Source organism: Manacus vitellinus, unplaced genomic scaffold (genome assembly GCF_001715985.3).
Source record: "Manacus vitellinus isolate BGI_N305 unplaced genomic scaffold, ASM171598v3 scaffold_12_pilon, whole genome shotgun sequence".
Lineage (NCBI taxonomy): Eukaryota > Metazoa > Chordata > Aves > Passeriformes > Pipridae > Manacus > Manacus vitellinus.
The window spans coordinates 12,403,535-12,423,739 of NW_021938949.1; the positions used below are offsets into that span (position 1 = coordinate 12,403,535).

General features: G+C 39.0%; 1 protein-coding gene across 3 annotated transcripts in view; it reads right to left on the reverse strand.

Moving 5' to 3' along the window:
* CPPED1 (calcineurin like phosphoesterase domain containing 1) overlaps window positions 1-20,205 on the reverse strand; it is a 40,147-nt gene that overhangs the window by 7,107 nt on the left and 12,835 nt on the right. For all 3 annotated transcript variants that reach the window (XM_018067439.2, XM_018067436.1, XM_018067438.1), the window contains exon 3: window positions 8,087-8,509. In XM_018067439.2, coding sequence (XP_017922928.1) covers window positions 8,087-8,509 — 423 coding nt within the window. The remainder of the gene's footprint in view (window positions 1-8,086; window positions 8,510-20,205) is intronic.

Below are 20,205 nucleotides of genomic sequence, written 5' to 3' on the forward strand. Positions count from 1 at the left end.
CTGACTTCGTGGCCTAGCAGGGGAAGATGTCTACACAATTATCAATGATAATACACAAGTATCAGATTTGCTCTGGATGCTTCATGGAGAAGACTGAAACAGAAAGGGATGACCAAGGCTCAGGAGCAACTGCCTCTGTACAACCATCACATCCTCCCAGACTGCAGCAGCTCTGATTTAAGAGATGATTCTCTGTAACTGGCCATCCCACAGCACTTCTGAGCTCCCAAGCAACCCAAGGCAGAGCAACATTCTCAGGGAAACTGAGGCCTAAATGAACTATTCACCACCCTTTTCCAGGCCTGGAGATGATGAAAAAGAAGGGAAGAAAACCTTAGCTACCCCAGTTGTTAGCATGCTTTTGATCTTATTTCTGACAAGAACCAGATGAGAAAACAGTTCACTACATGGAAAAAAACTACAACTGAATCTAATGCAGAAGGCAGTTGGTCTGTTAGCAGGAGAAGCTGAAGTTATTTTACAGAATTTTAAAAGTGCAGCATCTTCTTTGTACAAATTATCATTTACCACCCTTCTGTGGCACCAGGGAAAAGGGTCAGCATGATTTGGACATAACTGCACTGTAAGAGAACAAAGGCATTTAGCTGTGTCTCCTGGATAATTCCCCTGAGAGTGGTAACATCCCAGTCTTAGCTTATTGTGCAGCTGCAGTCCCCTAGTTCCCAGACTTCTGGTACTCTACTGTTGGTTTCCATAGAGTAGAAAAATGTAAGGACATGGAAGACTGGGCATGTTTTCAACTCAGTTTGGGGCAGGAAAGAAAGGGGACTATGGCCTGCCTTCTCTATATGGACCAACATACAGCCACATCCTTTTAATTAGTGTTTTGACCAGCCTTTCTCTTTAAGGAGTAGTTAAGTCATTATAAAATATCTCTGTTATAAACATGAAATGCTAACCAAATCATCTTTTTCCTTTATTAAGGTATATTCCATAACAATGCAACAGTAAGATTTTGTGAAATATACCTCTTTTCCTAACTTGAAAAATTTGATGTTTCCCAGTTTAACTCAAGAAATACAGCTCGAGCCCCAGACTCTAGGGAAATCTAGTTGCAACGATTACAGAAATCCAAATAGGTTAAAACAGGATGGAAAATAATGTACCCATGTTTAACCTGAAATATAATAAAAAATAATGAAGAAACATGCACCTAGAAAACAATTTTTCTCACACAATCAGATGATATTGGGCTGGAACTGAGACTTGAACTAGTTTAAATTCCAGGGGTGTCTGACTCCAGTTTCTGTAACTACACTTACTTCCATGGCTTGAATCCAAAACCCCCTGAATTCAGAAGTTGTTTTCCAGCTCTAGTTCCTAATGTACAAAATCCATTTCTGAGGCAGGTTTGCTGGGTTCAGGTTTGCTGGACTGGCCTTGCCTCGGCTGGAAATCAAACTGCTCAACCCAGCACCATGGACAGTGTAAAAATATAGGAAGAAAATTACCACTATAAAAATAAACCAAAGAAAAGCAAGCAGATTTTCCAAATTAGGAGGAGAATGCCTGGAATAATCAGCATAGGCAATCAGTAGCATGCTTTATTTAGACTGAGCCTTCAATTAAATAAATGCTTTTCTCAGCAAAAGCAAATGAGACTGTAAAAGAAGGAGAAGGCTAAATTAGTGCAATATGAATGACATAATAAATATGTAATGGGTACAGTACAGACCTTGCTTCTCTTCCCATGCACTCGGTAGAGAATTTTGGGAAAAAAAAGTGGTTCTGACTGAGCAGTGAAATTTATCACATGGGCCAGATTATCACCCTTTAAGTGCTGATTAATGAACTATTTTTTACAGTAATGGCAGACAGGAATCCATGTTCACTGCATTTCATTCACAGACTGATGGCCCTCCATCCAGACTGCAGGGGAAGTTCAAAGCAAACAAAAGGAGGCATTCCTCAAAGAGCTGTGAAACATGAAACTCCCTCCCATAGACCTTTGTGAAAGCAGTTTTCACAGATCAACTGATCAAATCTATAGAGTAATCACTAAATTGCACTATATTGGTAACATTAATATGATGCAGTAAGTCCCTGAAAGAAAAATTGTTGGAGGTGGGAAGAGGACTTGAAAGAAATACCTTTATTATGCACTTTTCTGTCCTGTGCTCTTCACAAGGATTTGGGGTCGTCATTCTGGTCTAATTACTCTGCTTTTATGTTAGCTGTTCAAGTTTAATGATAAAATTAGATTTTAAATAGAATTATGTTTATCCAAAAATCACAGATTCACTACACAAACCTCTTGCTCAATCAAGGACTGAAGAAAGAGGATATACAAGAAAAAGCTGATCCTGTATGTATTTGTCCCTAGAACTGCAGGAGAGAGAGAGGGGAGCAGCAGTAGAGCCAAAATGGAAGCAAGAGGAGGAGAAGCAGTTCTGTAAAGAAATAAAATTGTATTGAGTGAAAAACCTGAATGTTATCAACACTCTTGTGCCCTTTCATCGTTTTCATAGACAGGAGAACAAAGTAAGTATCCAGGCACAGGGAGATGCTACTATGAGATATGTGTGTACACCCACACACATGGAAGAGTAGATGGGTATTTTTTAAAAGGCAGTGTTTCTGGCAAATACAACCATTTAAGTCACATGGATAAATTGATCTTGAACATTCTCCCTAGAGTATCAGACACAAACTGGCTTCTCTTTCTTCCTTTCACTTGCAGCACACAGCTGCTGTCTGAAGTGCTGAACAATGTGCTCAGTTCAAGAGTAATACCTGCTCTCAGAACAATTTTGCTCTCCAAAATGATGCTCTTTCAGCTTCCCTACAAGAGCCCACATTAACCATTGGCATTTTTTTGCTGTGCCTTTTTTCTCCCCTGGGCACGTGGTTTACCTCATCTTTTCAAGACTCCAGTGCTACAAACTGAATGATAATATTTAGTAGTCTTTGAAAACAAAATCTCTTGAGTGGAATAGAATTGATTTTATCTCACTGCAATTTGAGAGTGCTCCCATCACCTCATCTGCTGAGCAGGTGCTGCAGCAGCAAACAAAGATGTGAAAGCATCAGTCACAGCACTGCTACCAGAACTGCTCAGTGCTCAGGCACTTCTCAGACCTGTTATCCAAAAAAAAATAAAACCCAGCAGTTTCCCACCAGTGGAGCTCCAGTAGTAGGAAATAGTCCCACTGGTCAGTGTTGCATCAGGAGTTTGATGCAGTTGGTGGTCAGTGGGTCTGGGTAAGTGGGAGACAAGATATGATTTTACAAAGTATATCTATGTCAAAAGTATCTTTAGATAGGACAATACTAAACAGAGCTATACAGAAAAGGATTTTAGTGTCACTTGTTTTTCCTATATAATCAGAGGAAAAACAACAGGCACAGCCAGAGGGTGATTCCACATCACCTAATTAGAGCACTGGTCTAAATCACCCTTTTGAGGTGCTGTCTGGAGAAGGTCACCCTGTCTTTCAAGTCAGGTTTTGTGGATGCTTCTTGTGACCTTTCAGTGGAATTTACTTCCTGGTTTTGCTACTTTTTCCATTTGAAAGTGAAGCTTTCTCAGAGACCTGACACAAACCCCAAAGAATGCTCTGGATTGCTGAGGATCAAAAAGAAGTTTTAGACCAGTGGATAAAACTGATTTAAAAAAATTTATCCCCGAAAAAATATTACTTAATGACTTAATGTCCTTACAGAGGATATGCATTTTGTACTTACTGCTGAATTTCTGAAAACACCCCAACTATGCCTACATGTATCTAGATTACATCACCATACCTGAGGAATGGTCCTAAAACCCGCTGTTCTCACATAGTGATGTAGAAAATAACGAATTTGGTCACTCAACCTGTACCAAAAAGAGCATAACTGCAACACTGAAAGAGGTTGATCTAAATTACTGAAGTTGAGAGTCTTTAAATTATCTTAAACACTGACACATAAGCACTGAGATTACTCACTCAGTGCATGGGCTTTGCCAAAATCAAGGTCTCAATGGCAGGAAGAAGAAAATATTACTCCCCTGTCAACTTTGATTACACAACAAAGAAAATAATGAAACATAGCATATGTTGTCTGGTAAATTTTAGAAACAACAGCTTTCAGCACTCCATGCTTTAACTTTGTGCTCAAATATATCTCAGCTGTGGATGTTCTTCTTCCTTTAACACTGCTCTCCTGTCACAACATTTCTAAGAGGAGAATGTAGATATCACACTCTTTTAATGAGTAAAGGTGTTAGAATTACAGCACCTACAGTGACAAATATAATAAAAAAACATGCCATTTAATAAAGTTAGGTTGTTATTTTTGCCCCTATGGACATATTAAGTATTTTTAACCACATCTGAAAAATTGCTTTGAAGACATTTGGATGACTATAAAACTTTTAATTAAGAGAAGTTGAAGACTGCAGGGAATTTCCTTCTGTATTTTCTACCTATTGTCTAGTGATTCTATTCTGGATGCAAAATCTCTCAGCTAGACAGACCACCTATACTCTTCATCTAACTTTGAAACAAAAAGTCTTTTTCCAACTTTGTTGGTGAAAAACCAGCTATTAATTTAGGTTTTATTCAACAGAGCTCTTAAACAAGTTCAGACATTTGCTTAAATGTTCTAGTTCATTTGGGCCATTAAGAACATCTATTACTATATTGTATTAAGTAATGTAAGTAATGTTCAGCATGTCAGTGATGGTTCTCAGGACAAAAAGTCTTTAAAAGATTGTCTACAGCTCACCAAAAATACCCATCCTTTTCAGGTCATAGAAAAAAATCTTTAACATCCTAAGAAGATTTTACTGGAATGAGATATGTAAGAACAAGCAGGTCTTCTATTACATAAACTGCTTAATTTGAAAGCTAAAATGTTTATCAAAGACACACGACATGCAGACCACCAGACATGTGGCTAGACTACTACCACTTCTTTATTTTCCCTACAATGCTCTGAGGAAACCTATTTCTATCAGCACTGTAAAGTCCTTGAGAGCTGAATATGCATTTCATGCAGCAGGCGAGTGACTCCAGCAGATCTTACAGCTCAGAACGTCAGGTCAGCTCTTTCACAGTTCCTGCACACAGGTTTTTTCTGCACTTACCTTCTGCATGTGGAGAAGAAAGAGCTTTGACAACTCAGGCTAAACTTGCAGAAGTTATACAAATAGACTTTCACAAACGTATCTTCACTTAAATGATAAACTCTGCCTTCAACTGAGTTGGTTTTCACAGTGACCGAAAAGACATTTTCAAGGACAGTCCCTGGTACAATGCATTTACAGAAAAATTGTGCTACTAGGATTTCTTAGACATGCAGCTTACAAGTATGGCTTAACTTTGCATAGTAGTAATGCATATTTACAAGTGCCAGATTTTCAATTTATAAATATTTATCATAAGGACATGATTTTATCTTTAATTAGCCCAACTGTTAAGGACACTTCTAATGTGAGAAATGTAATTCAGTACTTTGTACCAGATGTAGCCTCTACAGCTAGTCTTTTATCTCTGCTTGTAATGAGCAGATACTTAAACCAAAACCATTATGTAATCTGTAAGAGATTAGAAGAGAATAACTACAGATGATATGGGCTTTGAATTTCATATCAGAATTTCCTGAAGTTGCATACTCACTTTAAAGCACCTGTGCAATATCACCATTCTGTAAGTATGTGATTATTTCCTACATATATTCATATAAATTTCTTTGTTCACAGAAAGACCTGAATTTCTACACTGCCCTTCCTTTCCTGTCTCTCTCTGACCCAGTGAGTGATGGCTCTGTGTTTGACACTTCCAGAAAAAGTACAAATGTGAAAACTGGGATAGGTCCAGCTCTGATCCTGGGTTATCAACATTGAAACATGATGCCCATCTAATAACTTGCACTGCCAAACACAGCAACCCCTAAAACTGGAATTTTATGTAATTACATAACAAACCTTTGGAGTCCTTAGAAATACTGAAACAGCAACAGCAACAAAGCAGAAGGAAGGAAGGACTGGTGACAGGTTGGGGGAAGATGAATAGTGGCAGTCTGGTGGACTCATAAAAAGGCAGATTGACTTTGTTTTTCCAGAATAAACAGTTTACCAAATTTCTAAAATAACTGCTATAAGGGGTTAACCTTCTTACACTGAAAATCATAATTAAAACAACAAAACCAAGCAAAGTAGCCTGGGATTTCATTAGCAATATTCTGTGTTTTAATCCTCCAAGAACATATGAAGTGAACTGTGGGAAAACCAATTTTATGGCCAATGATATGCTGAAATGGATTGTTCTGTGGCAGAGGTTCAGAGAGCAGGTGTGTCCTTGCACATCTGTGCACCTGTCCCAGCATGCCAACTCCTCTGGGCAATCCACTGATACCACCCTGTGGTCTCACAAAGGCTGTTCTTCAACTGAATAATGAAAGCCCACCTGTTACTAAGGAAACTCTGAGCCAACTTTTGATTCAGCTCATTTTTCTCAGCAGTCTGAGTCCCACTGAGCTGCCTGTTCTCTGTATTCATTTCATTAGCAAACTGTTTGATTACTGGATTGTGAATATCACCTACTGACTCACTGGACAAAAGAGCAAGCAAAAGTGTTTAAACATATTCATTAGGGAACCAAAAAACGAGCTGGATTAGAGAGGGGAATGAGGGACACAATGGGAAATGACAGGAGGAACAGAAAGGTGCCACACAAAGGAGTTTGGGAATTTCTTCCATAGAGTTGCTGGCTTCTCCTTTTGGCTTTCCCCCATCATTTGAGGCCTAACCAACTTTTGGTTAAGCCTCTGTACACAGGTTTGGAGAATCAGTCTGAAAGATCCTTCTGGGAAACACGATAATGTAACAACAATGTTACAATGACAGTTTTGCACAACTTCTTTTACCTCTTCATCAATTATATTCCCAGTACTGAGTGTTGCCAAATGTTAGAAAAACATCTGGATGACAGGAAGAACAGAACTGCCTTGGTTTCCACATTAATGCTGATTTCCTGGGATACAGCCCCTGAACTAGGATGTGATTCAGTTCACAGTATACAGGCAGTCACAGAACTGCCCGACCTTCCAACAGCAATACTTCCACTGTATTAACACTGGCACAAAAATTAAAAAAGATATTATGAGGTATTCTCAGTATGTCTCCTCATGGGGAAAAAAACTACTTGTAAATCTTGAATCTGCAAATATATCAGTGCCCTGGAGAGCCCTCAGATAGCTGTGAATTTTGGCCCTGCTGATTGGAAACAGCAGGAGATTCAGAGCTTGGAAATCAGGCTGAGTTTGGATGAGTCCAGGCTTAACAATTATATGGTAAATTAGGAACAATATCATAAAAAATGTGCATTGTTCAGTAATCCAAATAATGTGCTCTCTTATAGATACAGAGAAAATGACACTGATGCAGTGATGGCAGGAAATTTTGAGGGACTAGCACACTCCAGGAACATGAAGGCAATTAAGTGAAAACAATGGGAACAGGGTGGAGGAGTAGCTGGGTACTGTGTCTGTCTCCATGGCATTCAAGTGGCACCAGACAAAGCTCAGGGATTTGGCACAATGTACTTGTTTAGCACATGTTCCACCTGCCCTTCATCCCAGAGATGGCCCCTATTAGCAATGGATATGCAAAGGATTGATTTTAGCAGAGCAAGACTTGTTTTAACACTGAATATATCTGGAGTGCATTACACTCTTGGTTTAAAATTGGCTCAGTGTGGGAGAAAGCAACCTCCAAGGTAATTCTGAATTCTGTTTCCATGTTTTATGTAAAACACATATTCTGTATTTTTCTCCTACAGTAATACCTGATCTTCCACTCTGCAGGCAGGAAAAACTCAGGTTGCCTTATAACTGCAAAACGGAACCCTTGTTAAAGAATTTTTCATGCTTAGTTTTTTACTTATCACTCACAAGTTTTAAATTTTGTTTGGTTCTTTTTTCAGGTGACCAGATTCAGTTAATAATTTTGATCTGAGGCTCACAAGCAGTATCTAACATTCCTTGAAAACAGGACTATTTAAGTTAAATGCATTTTGTCTGGCAGCTGAGCCATTAACAATTTGAAAAAAAAATTTAAGAATAGGAAAGTTTGAGAAAATACCTGCTTTATGAAACTTTTCCATTATCTCTTCACGAACTGATTTCTCCAAGTTGAAATAACCGTGGTCTTCATCGGGTGTACTCAGAAACAGAGGGATGTGCTGAAACACAATTATGTGCTTGCATTTCTGCTTTGCAGCAACAGCCAGCTGCTCATCCAGCCACACATCCTGGGCTTGCTTCAACTCAGGGCATTGGGAAGAATCAAAGAATAACTGAGAATTCAGCACAAGAAAGAAAACACCTCCAACCCAAAAGCTGAAATAGTCGTCTCCCCAGTTCTTGCAGTAATCATCTATTGTTTCTCTTGTTGGAGAATTCCCAACATCGTGATTCCCACTGACAAACACCAGTGGTATGTCCTGGTCAGTGTTCTTCAGAACATTCTTTAAATCTTGCACTTGGTTTTTTCTCCATAGGGTTCCTAAAGAAAAAAACAACCACGAAACATTTGAGTATTCCTGTTATCTTCTCCCACCCTCACTGTTGGCTTTTGTTTATGGAACTATGCATAGTAAGAAAATATGCTCTATTAGATGTGATCATGAATGCATTTTCACTTTAATGTTGTGTATCCACTCAGCCCTTTCCCCCCTGCTCAAGTCCTCAGCCATTTGCAGGAGCTTGCCTGAAGGCAGGCCCTGGACAGGAACCAACACCCAGCACAGCAGGGGTGATGCCACAGTCACGGTTTGACACCAAGAGCTTCAGCAGGATGATTTTTTTCATCTCTATACTGATGATGTGGTGAAAAAATACAGCAATTTTGGATAGTGTAACAGCACAAGGGTAAAAACCAGGTCAACTTTTGGGTTATATTTATGGCTGTGCAAAGGAATAAAAGGTTGTTGGGTTTGTTATTTTTTTCTTTTTTTTTTTCTCCTTACAAAAACTACTTTAACAGCAAAAATATAATTAGTGTCTTGTGGTGACTTATTCACATGATGAGTCTCTTTTAATAATAAGCATGCCATTAATTTCAAAGAAAGGCACTTGTGTACTTTGTTAGTTTTTCCTGCATCTCTGCCTTTAGATTAATATGCAAACCATACAGTTACTCTTCTGGTTGTCAGAAATTTGTCCCTGTCTAGGAAGATTTATCTTTTTGCCAGATAAATTTACAATCACTGAAAAAAATTTAAAAAGGATTTTTTGAAAAAAACCCAGCTATTTTATTCTAATGACGACAGATGTTTTGTTAGGTTTTCTAAAGACTAATCTTTAATTAGATGCCATTGAGACATTTATTATTTGTGAATTAAACAAACATATAAATTATATTTTGTCCTGCAGTACATAACATGTATCTAGCACAGGCCCATTTCACAAATAATAACTGCATTTTTTAACCAAGAAGCTGTACCAGGATTTTTACAAGAACTCTGAACTCAGGTTTCTAACACACACTTGGACACAGGTCTCTGCAAATCAATCATCAGGTACTTTTAAATTCTGTTCTATTTTTGTGACTACACATATATATTATACACAGAAATGTATAAAGGGGTTCCTGTACTGTGAGATAAAAGCTTTTTTCATCTTTTCTTCAAAATACTTATGTTGACAAACACTGAGCCTTAGTAACTATTACCAACAAGTATTTTGAGTCTTCCACAGATCCTACAGATACAGGTTAAAGTATCATCTGATTGCTGTTACTAGAATTCTACAGCTTTAGAAAAACGCTGGGAAAAAAACATATTAAAGATAAATTATGGTTACATGTAAAGACAGATGTGAGATTGGATATGAGGTCCATAAAGTCAAAATCCACAACTCTCTTGTGTTTAACTGCTGCATGGGGTAGAAAGTTACTGTAGGGAAGTCTTTGAGTAACTTGAGAAATACAGGCATATGATACCTGGGGAGTCTAGAAAGTAGTGGACTTCCTAGAAAAATGGTCTAGGAAAGCAGATCACTTTTTGGGATATATTAATGTAGCAGGACTGTGGTCAGTTTAGGTTAATCCTAAATTAATCCCAGAAAAACCAGGGCAAATGACACCTCATGTTACCTGGAGAAGCTGCACTTTACAAAATAACCACCAGGAATTCCAACAGACCTGGCACGCTGCTGTCCCTGGGGTAGGGAACCTGGCTGAGAGTGCTGCTTTTCCTGCCACTTTCCTATGCAAAGAGTTGGAAATTTCGAGCTCTAAATGTGGAAATGTTTGGGGAAGGAGGGCGGGGAAACGCGAGGGGGGGAGGCTCTGTAGATCTGTGTAAACACATTACACCATGTTAAACTCCCTGCTATCACTTTGGGAAATTTAGCTAACAGTTGCAGAGTATAAAGACATTTATGCATAAGTTACAGAAATAATTTGCAGAATTATGTATACCTCTTCCCAGCGGTGAAATTCAAGCTCTAGAGACTAACACTTAGATTAGATTTCTCGACAGCAGGGCACTGATTCTCTCATTTAATGCAATATTATTTCTATAGCAACAGAGAAACATATTCAGTGTTTTATTGCAGAAAACAGATTGCTTGAAACGGAAAACAAGGTCTCTGCCCAAGAGCCCAGGAAATCATACTAAGCAAAGATTGTTTTGGAACAACTGTATCTTGGCTTGACCTCTTCTTGGTAGAAGGTCAAAACAACTTCAAAAGAAGAGAAACCCAGGGAGAGAAAGGTGGGAAAAGGTGGAGTGATGTCTCAGCACCCCTTGGTGTAGTGGTGGAGAGAAAGGGCTGGACTGCCACTAACCTTGGGCTGCACTGTTGCACAGCAGACTATTTGTGCCACAAGAGCCCTCCTGAGGGTACCTCCCTCTGAATTTGTAATAGATAGAGAAGGTAATCAAAGTGGTAAAAGGAGGAAGCCATCAAAAAACTACAGTGGTCACTGCCACAGCATAAAAAATATCCCTTTAATCTCTACCAGGCACAGAGCTGGCTGTAACAGTTAATTATTCCAATTATTATGAAGAACATTTCTATTTGATGACATGCATTATTTTAGCTTAGATGGAGGTTTGTTGTAGGTGAATAGGGAAATAATACAGTGCTGAGAGGCAATGTAAAAAAACAGTTTGGGAAGCGACAGGGTAGATGCAACTGAAATAAATTTCTGTGCTGTTTATCCTGGCATCATGTGCAGTGACATTTTTAAATCCCAGGCTACAATTTTCTGTCTTTATGTCAGGCTGTGTAAATAAAGCCTTGCCCTGAGATAAATGAATTTGCAAATTAATAGCCCATAAAGGGCAGTTTGGCTTTTATAAAAACATGAAAGTGAGAACTGTTGCTAGTGCAGCTGTGCACAATTTTCCACAGCTTCCCAGTCTATCATGTCTGAAAGCTGAGGGATGTGAACAGGAGCAGAAAGGTGCAATGTCAGTGTCTCTTGCAGAACATCTCTCTGTTGTGTATCACTGTCTGCCTAAACACTTCCAGTGTTCCTTCTGCATTGCTTAAAGGAGTCAAGACAACCAACCTTCACATGCTGAAAGAGCAGATTTCAAGCAAGTACTTTACTGAATTTGGTTTCAGTCAGCAGAAGGAGAATTCACCGATCATTCTGCCAAAGAAATAATCCTTTAGCTACTAATTCTTAGTTCCAGTTTACTAAAGTATTCCACAGTATACTGCACCTCTATAAGAAAGTGGGTTTGGTTTTTGTAAGGTTCTAGCTCTTAAAAACAACTTAAAAGCACTGTTTACCCCTGAACTGTATCTCTGCATGGCATGCTGACTGCAAGTTTTGTATGAGGCAACTCTTCCCTTACAGTGACCTCCACTAACATTGTAACTTTTCCTCCAGAAGTATTCCAGATGAAAAATTACCAATAAGTTCACAGTAGCACCAGTTTTTCTACTGATATGGATCAGATGAGGGAAAGGGAGAAGTTATAATGGTATGATGAGTTGGTACCCCAACTTCTGTGTTGATGTGAGGAGAAGTCTAAGTCCTCCCCCCAAGGTAGGAGAAGCCTTTAGGATGAAACAACCCAAGACATCTTCAGCCAACTTAACGACATGTAAAAATATAGCACAATCACTTCCTGGATTTCTAAATTACTCAGAATTTTAATGTATCTTAAAAGTGTCCCAAACTTGAAGGGAACACATAATTTTTAATGAAAAGTACAAAATTTTCCGTTTGAAAAAGAAAAAAAGAAAATTAACTTTTATGTGAGCAACACTCCCCAAAACCTCTGATATGAAAATGTTTAACCCAAGAGACTGATTAGCAAAGAACAAGGAAGAAAGAGCTAAATTGCAGATGAAAATACTATACAAAATATCAGATAGAAATAGTACCTAAATTTGATAAAAGCGAAATAGAAAGTGTCAAAACACCACCAAAGAAACCAGAATTTATGAAAACACTGGGCCTGTTCCTTCTGTAATTTATGATGATATCAGGAGAATTACTCTGACATCATCAAAGACAAGTAACTCTTGTTCAAAGCAATCACATGACTGTTATAAACAACCCACAGAAGGATTTGGGTATTTTTCTGGGCCTTCTGGGCCTTTGTGGGTCTCTTTGCTTTAATCAAAAAGTCTAATTGTTCTGAGCACTTCCCTCTTCTTTGGGTATTTGTCCTTTTTTTGGTGTGTTTTCATCACTGTCTGCAGTTGCCCTACTCCTTTTGCATGCCATTTGGAAGACCTTCCCTAGCACTATTCCCTAAATTTCCAGGGAGGAGGGGAGTCCAAGGTTATATTCACAGCTCTTTCTGTAAGTACCTTCACTGGAGGGAATTTAACTGCTAACCCCATCTCTGTGGGAAAGTCTCCTCCTGTCACAACAGCACTGCCTTTCACCTCTGCTGCTGTTTTGGATACTTGTAGCTGTTAGGTTACCTGTACAATTAGGATCCTACATCACCCCCCTCAGCTGACCCCTACCCAGTGACAGCCCCACTGCTGTGCCTGTCACTTGGAGCCAACACAGGACAAACCCCATGGTATCATCAGCACCACGCTGTACCTTCCAGGCTCCTTCTGCAATTGCATCTTTATTGCACCTGATTTTTATGCACTGACATAAATATAAATTTAACTAAGCTCTAATCTTGTCACATCTCAAATAATAATACAGTTTCTTCTGATCTTTGCAAATCCCTTCAGAGCTTTCCCACCCCAAAGCTCAGCTGCTGTTCCTCGCTGTGCTGCCTTCCCTCCAGCCCTTCCCCATCTCAACAGTGCTCCTCCTGACTTACCCTCTTCTCATTTGTTTACTTTTTATCATCCCATAAAAGCAGTGATTCCCTGATGGTCCATGCACAGTTAGAACAATGTGGTCTTCAATTCACTTCACGTTCATTTTTTCTAGGATGCTATAAAATTGTGATAGAAGACAGGCACAAGCACAGACAGAAAAGACCTCTCTGGCCACCCAGTTCAGTCTTACTCCTTAGTCTGTTCTCTTCACTGTTTCTTGTTTTAAACTTAAAAGCCTCCCCTCTGGTGTCTGCTTTAATGAACTCCTGCAATCCACTGCGTCATTCCAAATTATTACATGCAAGAATAAGCTGATCAATTTTAATAAACCCATTATGGTCATGTTCTGAAATAGGTTTTTTGGTTTAGTCTGTGCTGTAATAGCTAAAATGTCTCCTCTCTCTTCTTTAGACATATATTTCTAATCTTCAAATAGCCTGAAGACAATTTTAGGATGAACAAAAAATTATGCAGTTAAAAAATAATGTAAATATGGCTATATTCACTACTGAACAAACCAACTACTCAGTCTAACTTATAAAGGACCTCATCTCATTAGTTCCACTGAAAAGCAGAGGCTGGAATACTCATTTGTCTACAGCTGTAAGCAACTGATTTTTTCAGTACATTCAAAACAAGTAATAATCTGTTCAGAGACACAAAAAGTGATCACACTAAAAAATTTCCCTACATGAAAACACAAATTACATTTATTATATAACTTTGGACACTGAAACAAGAAGAAAATTTAACTCTAGTTTAAGCTAATAATTAACAATTATTACATTAAAGCAATGACAAAACCCCAAAGTGAACAAGGGAGCCTATTAGGGGATCAACTGCTCCTTGTTCCAGTGCAGGACATTAAATATAATGACTGCAAATGCTGACATTTTTCTCAGTCCCAGCCACACAGGTGCCCACTTAACAACCTAATTCATGGCATTTACTGCTCCATGTTCTGCTGTGAAAATAAGTATTATCCTTCCTTAAGCTCAACTCTGCTCTTATCCTCACTCATCTCCCAGCAATGCAGAGCTGTCACAGCAAGCACAGGCCATCACTGCCTTTGGGTCTGTGCTTCTGATGAAATCATCACAAACAGGAAAAAATGTCCCAGTGCTACAGGAGCACAACAATAAACTTAATAACAACGAACTTAATACAAAGATCTACTGCTTGTACTAGATTTTCAGTATTGATTTTATTAGCTGTATCATAAAATGTAGTGTTTGGGAAAACAGTGTAACAAATTATATCTGAAAGATTTTAATATCTAGAGAGTTACTGTCAGTAGGATTTCTTATTTCAACTGTGGACTAGACTAGGCACTGTGGTCTAAAATACAAATAAATACATACTTGCTGAAGATTAGATATTTGGATGTGACAGCCCAATGGTATGAGATTGTTGAACATGCATGGAGGATCCCTCATGCTTCCCTACTCTTGGGCTGATGAGAGCAAATTTAATTTCACAGTGAGCTGTTTGGAGGCTTTGAATGCTCCATTAGGTTTTACTAGAATCAGATAATTACTATAAAATGTTTATTTATGCAACCAGTGTGACATTCCTTGAAACAGTTATTATTAGATGTTTAACAAATACTGTGTTATTTATCCAAATTCTTAGACATTATTAATTAATATTGGCATAAGAGTCTGAAGAAGAAAATACCCGAGAATCATTCTGGTTTGGACTCCATCCTACCAAGCATATCAAAGTTATGTTACAACAGCAAAAGAAATGGATGCAGTGAGTTTATTTAGATTAAGCTACCTTACTGTCAGGAAATTAGGTCAGACCTAAACACTGCCCTATTGATCAGGCAGTGACATATTAATAAAAATTTTATCTTGCATTCAAACAAATAAAACTTTTACCTACAGCCTGATTCAGTATAAACATTTCAAAGCCTCTGCTTCTACCTTGCACTTAAAAAGTCAATCTGTGTCCTTTCTCCTTCATGCTCTATTACAAATCTCCACTGACAAAGATTCAGGAATTGGGATTTAGCTGACAATTTTGCTGAAACTGCAAGTGACAGTGGAATACAGCTGCCTCCTCCCCAGCTGGGTCACACTGATGGGAGTTCAAAAAACTACACAAACTTGCTTTTGTTAGTAAAGCAAGCAGCCAGTTCAAATGGCAAAGAAAGCAAATACAGTAAAGGTGACATGCTTACAGTTATTTTTAAAGCTGGAACCATATTTGAGACACCATTTTTTAACCCGTTCATGCCTGTTACACAGACAAATCAAACATCAGCATTCATGCTCTTGCCTTCTAGAAGAGAAAGGGATTTTTTTTAAAGAACTGTTGTACTTTTAGCTAAAATTAAATCTTTATAAAATACCTCCTTATATACATGTCTCCCTTAAAGACTAGCAGAGCAGCTTGATTTTATCTGGCAAGCTTTTTTTTTTAATTTTATGTTCCTTTGTTTTAGCAAAATGGGTTATTTAATGGTAGTTTAAAAGAAATAATAAAAACAGTTCACAGCCAGATTTACTGTGGTAAAATCACCTTTTGAGAAAGATATTAAGCATTATCAGGCATTTTTTTGCCTTTGTAGAATGTCTTACTAATTCACTGTATATAACATTAAGAACTTGAATTGGACCTGACATTTCTCTGTAATTTATTCAGTTCACAAATGTATAAATGGCAGCTTGAGCATTTGCATGCAGATTTCAGCATTACATTCAGATCTCATCTTGTGTGCAAAACCCACCAGCAGCAAATCTCCAACCTCCCAACAACTCAGTCACTGAGATGTGACCAAGCGGGTTCGTCTCTGACGTCTCGAACACGAGCAGAGCAGTCTGACTCCTGCAAAGGGCACTGGGCTGAATCAGCTGCACAGCAACTGCAAATGTGCAAGTTTGCACATTAAATCTCTGGGAAAGATTTCCTAAGAAGGAAGAACATACACATGCAAATGACTGTGGACTTTATCAAATAAATTAAAGCTGGGAAACTCGACAAGTACCTCAACGTTCCTTAAAGTGTGCCTTAGTAAATCCCAAACCAAAAGACAAGTGGGACTTCCTGTGAGGTACCAACTACCAACAGTATTCACTGACCTTTTGACCAGCCCAAGAGAATTTAGAATATTCACAATAGATTTTAAATGATACTGCTTTGACCAGGAACATTTGCTACAGTGTGTGCTTTGTCCCTGATTTCGAAAATTGAGCAAGTTAAAGAGTTTTTTTTTAGTTACCCTTTAAGGCAGGTGTTTGCAGTGATACTAAATCTTAAATCATAGCCTGTAGTGTATCTACAAAAACTACACTTTGGAGGAAGTTATATTAATGCACTCAGTATTTACCAGAAACAAGGGACAAAGATTTTGGACCATGACAGTTGCACATCAAATTTGGGCACGGAAAAGAGGCTCAAGATAATCCAGTTAGCAATTATCCCAGGAGAGAGGATGCCTTCAAATGTTACAGTGATTATAAACAGAAATGAAGCCATACCGCTGTCTGGTCACCAGAACCATCAGCTCTGATGTTCCTCAGCTCTGCAGCTTGTCTGTTCTGAACATAAATAACTTCACTCTCTACTGTGAACGTGTCAGAGCTCATAAGGAGGTACTGATGGTATAAAAGCCAGTGTGCCCATCTCATCTTGTATTCTAATCATCAAATTGTCAAGCAGGAGTCAAATGGAGACATGCTGATTTGAAAACCTGTCCCTTAATTGCTGTCTAAATATGAACTCAGAATCCTGGTATTTGGCACCTGCTTTTAAAAATCTCGCTGCACATCATTGCCTGTTTTATTGTACGAAGAAACACTGCATGGAAGAAAAAATAGGGTATATAATTTTGAGGAGACATGCAGCCAGCAGTTTTGCTTTTCACATAAAGCACATACTGTTGCCCAAAATTGTAATTAGCTGAATTGAGCTGATATGACTTACTGAGGCTTTATGGAGGAGTTAAGAGCGTTAGTGAAACGTGCGAATTTGTGGGGGAAAACAAGTCCCAGAGATGCACAGACACACACAGAGCGTGGAATGCAGCCATGGGGAGCTGCCTGGCATGTGAGAAGGTCCCAGCAGAGCTGGGCACCCTGGAAGCCACAGCAGGACAGCCACACACCCCAGCTGGAAGGCAGGGGCCCACCATGCTTGAAGAAGAGAAAAAGCAGGGAAAAGGAGAGAGGAATAGCAAGGGACACTGAGGCAGGCAGTGCACTCGCACCTCCTGCAATCTCACAGAGATTCCGTGACAATTCTCTCCCAAATTCATGAATGTGCTTTTTCCAGGATGCCAGCCTGTGTAGGGTAAGTCTGTGCCTTTTCACCACCACACACAGCATGCAGCTCAAGGGCACTGCTTTTCCCAGCTGCAGCAGGTGCCTTGCCCTACCTGGCTGCTTTTTTTCCCCTTGTTATGCTTAAAATAGTCTTTTTCCAGCCTTGCCTTAATGGCCAGCAACAGACAATCAATGAGCTGCTTATAGTTTGGGGACCTCTGTTTTCAGCTTGTCTGTTGTCAGGGCCTGTCCTGTCACCTCATGTTTAAACTGTTCACAGCAACAACACACACCAGGGCTCACAGCCTGAAACATTCATCAGATGGCACAGTAAAAATGTGAAAATATGGAACAGACACAATCCTGGAAGATCTTACCATCCAAGTATGGCCCAATAGAGAGAGCAAGAGACACAGAGAGCAAGCACACCAAGGAGCAGTAAGAAAACATTACTAAATATGACTGCAGCTCTGTAAAGCTGATTGAAACAATCAGATGTTTCAATTTGTTCAATTTACAAAAGATACATTAATAAAAGCATGAAGGATTTATCATACTTTAAGGTACCAATATTCTGACCTACTCCATGTTGTTACCCTACCACGGTGAACAATCCAGGCTTTGGCTGACACTGGTGAGTTAAACAAAAAATATCCAATTATCCAAAAAGTTGGACAAAATTTAGTTGAGAAGCTGCATCTACACAGCAATAGTCTCTGTAAACAAATAATCTGAAACATTGTTACATTTGTTTTGTTAAAGAGCACAGTTAAGTGTACCAATTTGAGGGCCACTGCTGGGGTCTAAGATGGCACAGAGTAGTTCTAACTCCAGCAAACACAAAACCAGCTCCTTGCACCTTCTCCCTCTCCCTCCCTCGCTCCCCACAGCCTTGGCCTTAGGGGAGGGAATGCAGCACAACTAATTGGAGAGAGTTAAGAAAGGTAAGTTTTAAAAAACAGACTGAAAGTCTCTGAAATGAGTAAGACCACTTAAATATTTTATCAGCTATAGAATGAATAAAAATCTATTAAAAAAAAAAGTCCCACAACACCAGATCTTAGGAATAAATAAGAAAGCATGAATAGGCACAACTGCTTATACTGATGTGCACAAACTAAAAAGCAAGATGGAAAATTGCTTCTGAGACTAATGAGAGAAATGAAAGTATAGGCAGATTAATTAAAAAGAAGTAGTATCAACATAATTAATTGACAAGGCATGGCAGAAGAGCAGACAACAGAATTCTTGTACTGGAATTCACTGTATTTCAAATACAATGGCTTAGTCTCCTGCCATCACTTACACAGCTGTCTAGATTGACTTGTTCTTTGGAAATGGATATAAAAAAGAAGGAGGATCCTTCAAAAAAATGACCTCATAAATGGCAGATGTGAGTGATGTGGGCATCCTCCTCCTGCCCTCCTCTCAGCAAAATAAAGGCATTCTGAAGTAGAGCACAATACTTATGGCTCTGACCTGTCAGGTGATGTTTCCACTCATTACAGCAGATCTAAAGGTTCCTTCACCAAAATTAAATGTTTCAGAACTGTGCTATAAATAACCATTTGAAATCCCTTAATTAAACAATTTAATAATATAAAACAAAGGCAGGGGAAAAAAATAAAGAAAAATATCACTACTTGGACTTAACTGACAGAAAGGGTGGATGTCAGATTACAGAGCACTGCATGACCTGGGCAGGAAATGTGTATATTAGAGATTATGCCTTCACTTAACTAAAGGAATCAGTACAAGTACTAGCAGTGTATTTCAAGTGCTCAATTCTAGTGATTCTGACTTTTTGTAATTAACATATACACACAAATGAATCTAAAACTGCAGGCATAAACATTACTGGCTCACTGATCCATTATCACATTGCTAACAGATCAAGCTTAATCAAGTTCTATCAGGTTTTTTTTTTGATTATACACATTATATTAGACAAGTCTCATTTCATTTAGCCTCTAAACAGCTACATTTTATTACAGTCAGAGCTAAGTCAGTTTGCAGCAGACTTGCTGTCTTTTACCCATGCAGGCAGAGCAACTAATGAAAAATAATTAAACACCTGGTCTAAATACATTGCATAAATAACTTTGCTGGCTAGAATTATCAAGTTACTGACAGCAGTAGCATCATTAATAAAATGTACTTAAACCATTTCCTCCAAAGGAATTCGGCCACATAAAAACAGCTGCCAGATGCCCAGTTTCACAGTCAGAGTTTCTGGGTGACCTTGGCTGCAAACAGCTCAATTCTCTGCTGTTGTAACAAAAGGTGGTGAAATGCAGACAGTGTTTCCTGGACAGCAAGCTACATCTGAAGTATGGGATGAAGAAGGAAGTACAATGCTTCATGTTAAACTAGAACAGGAAGGAAAGGCAAGAAAGAAGGCAGGGGAGTTTGCCCTCAGAGTTTGGAGGGCACTACTCTGTGGAACAGACACCAGTCTTGTTAAACTTGAGTCAGTGGATCAGAGGAGATCTCAGCCACCAAGAGTGGGATTTTTGCTACAGACCTGGCTCTTCTGGGAGACCAATCCCCCTGATACCTGCTGACAGCAGTCCAGAAGACAGTCTGGGAGAACCCCTTGACACAGAGGGGCCATCCAGGCCCCACTCTCCTGGTCCTGCCACTCACAATCAGTGCTGGGGGATGTGTTAATCCCTGG